The 12,013-nt window shown below is 38.2% G+C and overlaps 1 protein-coding gene across 1 annotated transcript; it reads right to left on the bottom strand.

Annotated features, from left to right (window-relative positions):
* Window positions 1–9,401: 9,401 nt before the first annotated feature.
* Window positions 9,402–11,602, bottom strand: LOC124220159 (uncharacterized). Its single transcript, XM_046628659.2, has 2 exons — window positions 10,855–11,602; window positions 9,402–10,729 (listed from the first exon to the last, which is right to left on the bottom strand). The coding sequence occupies exons 1-2, from the start codon at window positions 11,336–11,338 to the stop codon at window positions 9,402–9,404; spliced, it is 1,812 nt and encodes a 603-aa protein (XP_046484615.1). The 5' UTR covers window positions 11,339–11,602.
* Between the last annotated feature and the right edge of the window lie 411 nt (window positions 11,603–12,013).

Consider the following 12,013-nt stretch of genomic DNA (forward strand, 5'->3'; position numbering starts at 1 on the left):
ACAGATTGCAACTCTCTGCAATCTTCGAGAAAAAAAAAAGATCTTACTCCGAGAGTGCATAGATGGTGGACTTTTCTTCAAGCTTTCGATTTCGATATAGTATACCGAAATGGAAAGAAAATGAGTCATGCGGACTTCTTTTCGAGAAATCCGTTACCAGATTCAATAAAAGAAAATTATAATAAACCCGAGCACAAAGAGGTCAATTTAACTAATCTCTCAAATACATGGCTTTTTGCTGAACAGCAACGTGATGAAGAAATTTCAAAATTAATCAAAAATTTAACTGAAGAAAAGTTGAATGACGAATTAGCAAAAACTTACGAATTACGCTCTGGAATTCTTTTTCGTAAAATACAAAGACACGGGAAAACGCGATCTCTACCTATTTTGCCACGAGCGTACAGATGGTCAGTTATTAACGCTACCCATGAAGCATTGGTACATTTAGGATGGGTAAAGACCCTTGAGAAAATTTATGATTCATTCTGGTTTGACGGAATGTCAAGATATGTTCGAAAATTCGTTGAAAATTGTTTGACATGTAAAATTTCCAAAACAAATTCGGGAAAAATTCAGGCTGAATTGCATCCCATTCCTAAAGTCGCAATTCCTTGGAATACCATTCACATTGACGCTACTGGCAAATTAAGTGGTAAAAATGATAAGAAAGAGTACGTTTTCGTTTTAATTGATTCTTTCACCAAATTTGTTCTTCTTCGTCATACATTGCATATTGATACTAGCTATAGCATTAAAGCATTGAAATCTGGTATTTCTCTATTTGGCTCTCCCACTCGCGTAATTGCGGACCAGGGTCGTTGTTTCGCGAATAGTGATTTTCGAGAATTTTGTTTGGCTCACAATATTAAGTTGCACTTGATTGCAACTGGAAGCTCGCGCGCAAATGGTCAGGTGGAGCGAGTAATGAGCACTCTAAAGAACATGCTAACTACCGTAGAAATAACCGGCGACCGGTCTTGGCAGGATGCATTGCCTGATGTACAATTAGCACTAAATTGCACGATCAACCGAGTCACAAAATCTAGTCCTCTCGAATTAATGATAGGAAAAGTCGCCAGACCTCTTGAGCTCATGTTTATTTCTGAGGAGAAGTATGTGGAGGACTTATCTGAAATTAGAACACTTGCAATCGAGAATATTAACAAAAATGCAGAATATGAGAAGGAAAGGTTTGACCGAACAAAGGCAAAAGTAATCAAATTTTCTTTAAACGAATTTGTTCTTTTAAAGAATGAAGAGAGAAATCAAACAAAATTAGATGCAAAATACAAAGGCCCGTATAAAATTATTGAAGTGTTAGAGGGCAACAGATATCTTTTGAAAGCTTTGAATTCCAATCGTACATTTAAATACGCACATGACCGGATGCGAAAAATGCCAGAGGGTAACATTCCGGAAGAATTGGAAATGTGTAAAGAAAATTTTGAATAATGAAATATTTAAGTGTGTAAATATTTGAAGTGTAAACTAAATACATGATTACTTTAGGAAAAATTGTTTACATGAAAGTTTGTAGCCGTAGCTCGGTCGAAATCGGAATTTCTTCAATGAAACCGTGAGTGAGCGGTGGGCAGCTTCATGTAACAGTTGTGTCAGAAAAATCACTCAAGGGAAGTGATTAGACATTGACCACTCAAGGGAAGTGGTCAAGAACATTTGTCACTCAAGGGAAGTGATAGAAATGTTGGTCACTCAAGGGAAGTGATAGAAATGTTGGTCACTCAAGGGAAGTGAACGAAATGTAAAAAATGTATTTAGTCTTTAAAATTATCCATATGTATCGAAATTAATTGCTTTGTCAATAAATGTGGGATTGGAACTGAAATTTAAGTTTTCTGTTCAATATAAATGATTAAAGTAAGATTGAATTCATTTAAAACGAACTTTTACTGCTGGAGAATTGCATTTCTTGCAGATCACTTCACATGGGGACATGTGATTTGTCAGGATGGCCGTGTCGGAGAAGAATAAAGAGGATGCATCATCAAGTGAATTGGAAACTTGAACTTTGAATGAGTCCGCCGTATCAAGCGTCAAGCGTTATTCAACATGCTTTGAATATAGAACAAACAAATGAATTGTTTATAAAAACGCTTGGATGAAATCGACAGTCACGGAAAAGCAAGCGAATTGACCGGACGTGTTGAGATCATCGCGCTTTCTATAATGAACAATCCACAAATTGGAAATCCTTCATCCTCTCCGCCTTTCCGAGGCTTCACCCCGACATATATATATATATATATATATATATATATATATATATATATATATATATATATATATGTATATATGTAATTGATAATATTATACATATATAATGATTAATATTTACAGTATTTGCATCGAATAAAATTTATAACATTTACTAAAATTTGACAATATTCACACAAAATCTGTGATATTTACATGAAATTCACAATAATCACAAAGAAAAACAATTTTTACAATATTTACATTTCATTGTCCTCGATATCCCCAAGGCAGTGTATCAATTTTGTTCCGCAAAATTATCCGTTTATCGTCGTTACTCCTCAATGCCCACTTTTCTTGTTTGATAGTGCTAACCTCGTGCTTTTTGCTACGGATCAGATATTGCTGCATTTGCAGATCCGTCCGATCAAAAACACACCGCTTATAATCGTCAAATTTGATCTTTCGAAGTGTCGAGCCTTTGATACCGTTCGGTTTCTTCACAACGCCTTTGGATTTATTTTCATCACCATTATCACCACCTGTAGTCTGGATTCGAAAGGCGTAGAGTTTGGCACGCGATCCCACAAACTCGGTCATGATCTTGCCATTGTTTTCGTCCTTCATAAGACCCAACACTTTTTGTTTGCCAATGGGATACCACAGCAGTTGTTTGCATGGTAATCAGAGGTATCGAACTTCGAAATATCTCGTTTGACGATATCATAAATATTTGGCACAGCGAAATGGTAGATGAGAGCGACTGTGTCCGTGTACATGAGCTTAGTCCTCAAAAGTTGTCTGTACGTGGTTGTAATGAAATTCGTATATCCAAGTCTTGGACAAGTCCAGAATTAAAAATCCTACATCTATCGATTTGTTGAATTTAATGTTCAGTCGAGTCAGTTCAATTATAACCATATCCGCATCGAATATGGTGCAGCTATGAAAATTGGGTTGTGCAATCCTCGATCTCGCACCCCATCAACCCTCCCATTCCGTAACCAACTCAACATCTGTGTGCTTTCGCACATTTTCCATCGTTTTCCCAAACACCGCGTTGTTCATTAAGGGGGGAGCCTGCTTTAGAGGCTTCAAAAAATCTTTTTTTTTTGCTCAAATGTCTTCCCAAACTATCCAAGAATGTGTCCCTAAAATTTCAGACGCAAATTCGAAATATTTTTGGAGTTACAGAAGAAATAGTGAGCAAGTGTCGAGCAGGTATACGAGCGGTTTTTTGAAGTTTTCAACCAGTTTTTTGAAAAGTCTTAACCAGTTTTTCGAAGTTTTGAACCAGTTTTTTGAAGAGTCTGAAGGGCAACTCTATGGACCAGGAATCGCTGATTAGCATATTAATGCGGTAAGTTCAAGAAAATTACGATTTTTACGAAAGATAGGGAAAAAACTAAACGTCCTATCGAAACGAGACAAATTGCATTGCACTCGGGATTAAATTCTCTTCTAGTTGAACCTAAAAAACCTTAAGAAAGTTAAGATTAACCCACCTTTCAAGCAATCTAAAGTGAATTTTTTAATAAAAAAAAATGAACTTTTTTTTTAAATTGCGAAAAATTGTTGAATTTTCCACTTTTTGTTGAATTTTCTTGGTTTTACTAGAAGCTATACTATTGAGAAGTAAAAATTTTTTTGGGTTCTTTGTTTCAGATGGAAATTGCGACCTGCACCTTTCCCGCCGCACGACAAATGCACACTCGAGACGCCTCGGTGAAATGCTTGTACCAGGCATAATATGACATATATAATGTGACATATATATAATCATTGATGAAAAAATTTAAGAAGACTGCTGAAATATGTAACAATAAAACCTGAAAGTTTCGTTTCAATCGGATATTTCTTTCCTTCCCAAAAAAATCCTTGAAAAAATCGATTTTGTGAAGTCTCTAAAGCAGGCTCCCTCCTTAATTAAAAAAAAAAAATTCTGAAGTTCATTGCGTGATTTCTTTTGCATATCCGTGTTTAAATCAATATATTTTTTCAACCACAGTGATTGACTAAATTTTAAAATACGATGGACTTGAAGCAATTTTATGCCGAGGCTAAGACATTGTTTCAAGTTCTGGTAACGAATAACATATTTTTCGCGCGATAAAACGGTTGGTATTAATTTGGGTTGCGTGCTGTTTGGGGGAACGAAGTGTTGAGGACAAAGTGGGAGATCTCGATGCGTATGGTAGAGTTCGGCTGGATATTCCAGATCAACTTCCAATATGTATCCAACCAGGGAGTCATCCGGGATAGTAAGCAAATCTAATTGCAGTTCATTCACCCATGCAAATTCACCAGATGGTAGATATTGACTCATAGCTGCACCATACAAGTTATTGACATCAAAATACATTAAATACGTGGTTTCTATGCTTCGATCGAAATTTTCACCCATGTAGCGATTGTTAGCTTTGGTGGAACGGTTGGAGCAGTGTGCCACATCACCTCCGATGTCTTTCTCGACCAACAATACTTGATCCACGTCTGTCAGCAATTCGAGCTCAACTTTCGCGCATTTGAGCATCGCATCGAAAGCAAGTCCCGGTGCGGTGTAATAATGCAGAGGATCGAGATTGTAAGTTGAGAAGCAATTACGACGAAAGTTTTCGATAATATCTGCTAAAATCAGCACATCAGTTTTCAGATATAAATTTGAATACTCGTCAAGCGTAGTTAACCCGAATTTCGGCTACACATTTTCGCGTGCGAATAATCTTCGTTCGAAACGTCCGAATCTTTCAAATTTGAGTGAAATTTATATTTATCCGGTAATTGCCACTCATTCACTTTCACCCAATTATCGATACATTCATATGGGAATACACCTTTGCGTGTTACAAGTTCGAATTCCTCGGCATTATCGTGAAATTTACGCGTCACTTGTTTATCAGCGTCACCCAAATACGACGACAGTTTATCGATGCTGCTAGCCATGAACTTAAACGAGTCGATTAAGCGCAATTTTACTTTTGTATCTTTGCCCTCCTTTGTGAATATTGTATACTTCTCCTTGTTGATCGAAAAAAGAGTAATCGATCCCTCTATGGACGTTGCCAAATCACGTATTGAAAAATGTGCATCATAACCCAAAAAATTGTGGAACACAATCGGTATGATGTGTGACTTTGTGTAATGTAGATTGCAGCCCTGATATGCTGCACCCGTAAAATGGCAATGATCGTGGTGCTTCACATCAGTAGGTGCAATCGGTATTTCGCAGATATGACAAACCTCCGCCGCTCTAAACTGTTGTTCCTGGTCCGCACGCAATGGCTCCATCGGCACAACTGCGGTCAAATAACCTTTGACGGTTCTGGCTAGGGATTGTAATTCATTAATGAACCGTGAAATGCAATCAGGACCGCGGTTCAGGTGGAATGGAGACAAAGAATCGTCAAAGGCACAGTGAACATAGTATGCCGCGCTGTGCGAGGCGTGCTTTTGCGCCTCATTAACCATAGGTTTGAGGACGAACTCAAGATCGGCGTAGACGGCGAATGGGACAGACTCTTTATACCGATGATTCTCGAATTTCATAATCTTATGTTCGTTGTCAGGCAGATCTTTTCTACAATTATTTTCGCTCCGACATCTTACATATGATTTTGGTATGATGATTCTAGGTGAAAATGGCATGAACATCGATCACGTAAAAATTTTGCAGTCCTGTGTAGCGATAGTTAGCCACTAAGTGAACGCGAAATATTTTGAATCCGAGCATAATAGAATATCGTATGACAGTCGAGTTCGTTGTCATTGTCCACGTTGATTTTGTTTTTTATAGCGAGCAAATGAATCCTTGGTCTATCCGAATGAAGATTTTTGCTCAAATATAGGGGCACTATCACATTCGAGTCAAGCCCATAAACGTTAATTGCTAAATTATTTTGCACCTCAAACCTGAGGATATCGGAGAAAGGTGTGGGGAAACTCATCCCCTCATATCGTAGTCGGGTGCTGAAGTGTGCATAGCTAGCTGGTCGACATTTGTTTTGTAGTTCCGATCCTGTGTACTGCGTTGATTGACCACAAAAAACAATGCTCGTCTGTGTTTACTATATTCACCACTGCGTGCCTTTGCTGAATCTCCCTTGGCAATTCTGTGAATGTTGATGCACCTCCACACAGCGGATCATATTTGTTAATGTTGACGGCAAGGTTGATAATTTCAATCATGGCCCATCCGGGATCACGATGTTGGAATTCCTCCACCTTTACCCTGAGACGGTCGGTAATGTTATCGTTAAACCATTGGTTGAGATTTGTGGTTGGTAAAATAATCACGTTTCTGGTGGTGAAGTGTTTTATTTCTACCATTCTTACACCATTCTTAACATTTTCGAATATGCACGATAAAATGCCATTCACCTTGATGATACCATCCGTTTGCACGGCTGCCTCCAACGCACAATTGTCAGGTGCTGAGCATCAGCGAGAAAATCGTGCAAATCTAGGTATTGTAGGTTTGTGATAACACCCGTTGGAATTCGACTGGTGAAAGCGCTGTCCGCATCGTCTCATTGCGCGCGATTATCGCCCGCTAAAGTGCTGACGCTGCCTCCGGTAATGAGGAGCCTCCGGAATTTCTTCACCCAAGATGGCAGGAGTGTGATTGTATGTTGGATACGGTGTTTACTCGCTCATGGTTGTCCTCGGCCTCATGGATATATCACGTAAGAATTGCATATTTGCAATCCCAATGGCGATCCAATGATTTGTGGTTCTGTGGCGCTCTTGCCCTGGAGACATGGTGTGCATCAAATCATGAACGCCTTTTATCGTGTCGACGAGATCCTTGCATGCTTTACCTGCCATGCCTTTACTATTGCAATTGGAAACCTTTCTAGGACAATACTGAACTTCCATTGAGTGTGTTGGTCTTATATATGACGGCCGACACATGGTGAAAATGTTTGGAGGGGCTATTCACTATTTCAACAGTACTTGGGGAAAATATAATTAACTGTATTGGTTTGGAAATCGCGATATCATTAGCGTGTGTCGTTATTCATTTAATAGAAAAATTTGCTCTATTAATAGAATATTTACATAAGCTTTTGTCGGAAAATCTAATTAGCGATATTGAAAATGTTTGGTGGGACTATTAACTGTTCCAACGGTACTTTCATTAGCGTGTGCTGTTATTCATTTAATAGAAAACTTTTGCCTATTAATGGAATATTCGCATGAATATTATTTTTGAAACTGTATATTCCGCCAGCCAATTTGCAATACCGCCGCGTCATCCTGCTTTGAAATCCTGTCCGCCATGTTGTTATTTACATGCATTAGGCTGGGCTGGGTTAGATTAGTTTAGCAACCTGTTCCGCCATCATGTCAGCCATATTGCTCGCGCCATCTTATTGTTTACATTGGTTGGGTTAGGTTAGGTTGGCTCAGGTTGGGTCAGTTTAGCTTAGGTCGGTTACACACCGACAGTCTGTCGGTAACAAATCGACTTCAGGTGAGGAGCGTTCCGCAGCTCCCGCTGAAGTCGGTAAGTCAGTTTGAACCAGAACCCCCCCTTTATAACTACTGCCATCTTCTAACACAACATGTGTTAATAAACGAATTACTCATCAATTTTAGCAAGTGCGGAGCGTCGACGAAGAAATGCATTTTATTGTTTGTGATTGGATGAAGGAACTATGGCTGCTCAATTGACACCAATGTTTCTAATAGAGTGTTGCTTTTTTAGAACAGTATTAAATATTTCTGAAGTCATTTTTTGGTCAAAATACAAGTATATTGGATGCTTCCACTTTCCTGGTAAGCCTCTTGCCATGATAGCTTGCAGTTGGAAATGTGGTCCGACCACTTCATCGTTGATTTAGTTGTATTCGTACCTGTGTGAATTCAGTACGTAAGAACTTAGGAAATGAAGTATCGCTATCAATGAATAAATGATTATCCTCATGTGTTTTTTTTTCTTTCACTTTCACTTCGTTAAACTGAATCACAACTTTTCTCCTTGGGTCATTTCACGTTCAGCTATCTCTGTGAAGTTGAAAACATCGTTCAATAGTCCTTGCCTTATATTTATTTTCGAGGTATATGTCTGCAAGGTTGATAATCCAGGCATCAGGGAATGCAAAGTTGATCTCATATAGATGTAGAATCGCTTAATAAAATATTTCAGGGTAAAGGGAGTTCAGATTTTTTCTGTAGTTCAATTGACTCAGTTTTTTTTTACGGAGTATAATGTTAAGCCAATTCCACCTAAGAATAGAGGACAAAACCTGTCTTATTTTCAAAGTTAATTACTTTTCGGAATGCATTTTCGCTTTCAAGTATCGCTTGAGATTTTGTAAACGTTTTATTGTGGATCCTGCAAGAAGTTTTGCTGTTATCATTTGCTGTTGCAACTTTACATTCTCCACCTCAAGTTTTTGAATTTTTTCTCTCATTAGCTTAGTTATCTTCGTTCCTTGTTTCACCAACTGCGACCTATAAATTTATATCTGTATCATTTTCTGTGGCAGAATATTGAGGATCAGTGGTACTCAATAAATACATGTTTATACCAACACTTCTTTTATGAAACTCTTATTGTTTCTTGCTACCATTCTGTTTGCACGTTCTGATGAATTAGACTCTTGATGCAATGTCAATCGTAAATGCCGTGATGGTATTGTGTTTTCTCTTGATATGTTTGTCTGAGGCAAACCCAACACAAGATTTCTCACGTCCACTTCGAATGCATTAAACACACGTGGCAACTGTTTGGATTCCAGTTTTCAGTGTAACGGCATCTCTGTATTCATTCCTTTCGCAATTGAGCCTATGGGTCAAATAACGGCTTAAGTCGACTTAAGTTTTGGCATAAAAAAGGCAAGTAAAGATTCAACAGTCGATATTTCAATTTTGACAAGGCATTTTACAAGGAACTTTTATTTTTTTACATAGGTGGGGTACCCAAAAATGATATACAAACGTAATAACAATTATTAAATATTGTCCAATACAGTGCTATCACGGAAATTCGGAGTAAGACTTAAGTCGTTTTTTTGTAGAACGACTTTTAATCTGTACAAACACGTTTTTGGATTAAAATAATATGATGACGATAATAGTCAAACCAGTTTCTACTGTAATGGGTGTTTCATGGTCGCGGTGAACACATATAAAAAAAGCTAAACTAGGAATTGACATTTAAAAAACGGCATGTATCAGGTTCAATCAGAGTCCATTTCGTCTGTTTCAGCCGAATCATTGTCGTTGCAGGTACCCCGCAGCACATTTTTATACCATTCCCTATTAACCGGTTTTACAAAAGGCATTAAAGATAGTACGTCATTTTTTTTAGCTGTCTTAATTCCAACAGGAGCCGGGTTTGCTAATGCTAGTTCGGTATCTTTACTTACAAAAGCGTTTAATTTGAACAGGTTGAAATTTTGCGGAGCGCCATTATAGTCCGCGTAAACGGACATGGTGCCTGTTGGCTTGTATGATAACTTCACATACTTTTGGATCGTGAATTTCTTTCCCTTAGCTTTTGGAACCTTTAGAAAAAATGAATCCAAAGTTTTATCCCATTCTTTTAATAAGTGGGCACTCATCTCTGCTTCGAAAGCTTTTGGTTTGTGCCTTACGGTCCTCATTATTTCGAGATACTCGATAGGATTTTCGACGGTCTCTACTTTTTTTAAAACAGTTCCGTAAACACCGAAATTTCTATCGCATTGGCAGTATGAATGACCTCGCACCGGAAAGATGTGATTTATTTCAACTCCCATTTTGACCGACAACCAAGCACAATATCGTACGAGAGTCTTGTTTTTATTTTGCCCCCCACAGGAGTCAGACAAAAGAACTACTTTTTTTAATTCTGGATTTTCAGTCAATTTTTTTACCAGAAAATCGTTCAAAAAACTACACACAGAGTTACCGTTCTTGCCACCATCACATTCTAAGAAGCAAAAAAATTTGCTGTCACCGTCATTAAAACAGTGTGTGTTGAAAACATACAGCCACAATAATCGCTTGTAAAATTGTGCGCTAACGTTCAGTTTTGGAAGCGGAAGATTTTGTGCGTAGTCGAACTCAACAGTTAGAGTATCATCGTTAATATTCTTTGTGCACTGTTGCCGCAAAACCTTGTATTCCGCAACTTTTACTTCATGTAGACGGAACGATTCCTTACACGGATCTGATGAATTTGCCGATAGTTTGATTTTACATTCGGTGCAAAAATCACAGACGTCTGTTTTACGTTGCCTAAACGAGTAATCACTATTTTCCCGAAAATATCTATGGTACGTTGGGTACTTTAGTGAGAGCTGCTTCCCTGTTTTATCAAAGTAATATTCTTGGAATGCGTGAAACATTTTTTTTACGTTTAAGTCTGGATTCTCGAAGTACTTTCTTTCAGTTTTGGAGCTTCCATAATGCGATTTTTTGTTCGGGAAAGTCGACCAATGCTCCTTCACTAAACTCCATACCACGTTCGAAATTTTGGCAGGGTTGGGTTGCTTACCCCTTTTTTCTGTAGCAACTGTCGTACCTGAAACAATCAGTATTTTCATATTTTAATCCAGACCTGACTTGTTTTGTTATAAGACGCCAATAAACGAGTCAAGCATTCGTAAATATTGATTTATTTAGAAAGAAAATAATATAAACATTTACCTGATTTACAAAATCGGAGCACCGTTTTCATTCTGGATTCAGTTATTTGGAGAAGAGACAGAAAAAATCCTTTACAGACAGTTTTATCCTGGCCATCTACTTTGAAAGAATATTTCCAAGACCAAGATCTGTTCTTCCGTTTTGTTACGGTTTTGACGTATTTGATTTCTTCACCTTGTATACAACTGATTAAAAAAGTGTCCTGACTCGGTTTCTCAGCCATTGCCCAGAAAGTCTTGAAAATTTCACGCTGACGTTTATAATCGAAAGAAGACGAACAGTTTTTCTTGCAGCAGTCGGTAGTGTGCCTGAATTTTTTTCGAGGTATTTTATTCCCACTTTGAGAAGCGTAACTTTTACCACTGTTACGCTTAAGCTTCTTTCTATTTTGTTCCCATCTATCTTGTCGAATTTTTCTCTTTTTCCCCGTAACTGTAGCAGTAGGGCTAGTCGATGCTGTTGTAGTTGTTGTAGATTCGTTCATTATTTCGCGCAGAAAATATTGCAGCTTTACACGAAATCTAACAGACAGGCAGATAAACACGTGCGTCTGTTTAGCGGAGGCGCGTGGATTAGCCTACTTCGCTTCGCTGCTACTGCCGGCTAACTCAATGGCGGTGCGCGCACCGCTTGTTATGGTTACTACAGCATTAAAAGTTGACGAAAACATCCAAGATTCACAGGGTTTATAGCGAAGATTATACAGAACACCGAGATCAGCTTCTTTGAAAAAGTGACTTAAGTCGACTTAAGTCGTTATTTGACCCATAGGCTCAATTGTTGATTATTAGGCAATTTATGGTAGGATATTGTTACATTTTCATTAATCATTTCGGCATGTGTTCATATTTGAATATTTGACTCTGAGCGGATCAGAAGTTTGAAATAAGTGAACATAACTCTCTTCGGAGGTCGCAATTTAAACGCTACAAATCTGTTGCTCATAGTCTAGTCGAAATCGCTACAGCGGGAAGACCGTCTCAATACAGCTGCAACGGCTACTTACACCAGATAAATTCCTGGCATTATTATAACTCAGCGTCCTATTCCGCGTGATCCGCGACACTGCTATTTGTTTATTAAAGAACCTCAGCAATCGAAGTGTTTCGAAGAGTTATTTCGATACCAGTGCAGTTTCCCGCTTTTTCTTTCCTCCCGC

Source organism: Neodiprion pinetum, chromosome 1 (genome assembly GCF_021155775.2).
Source record: "Neodiprion pinetum isolate iyNeoPine1 chromosome 1, iyNeoPine1.2, whole genome shotgun sequence".
Taxonomy (NCBI): Eukaryota; Metazoa; Arthropoda; class Insecta; order Hymenoptera; family Diprionidae; genus Neodiprion; species Neodiprion pinetum.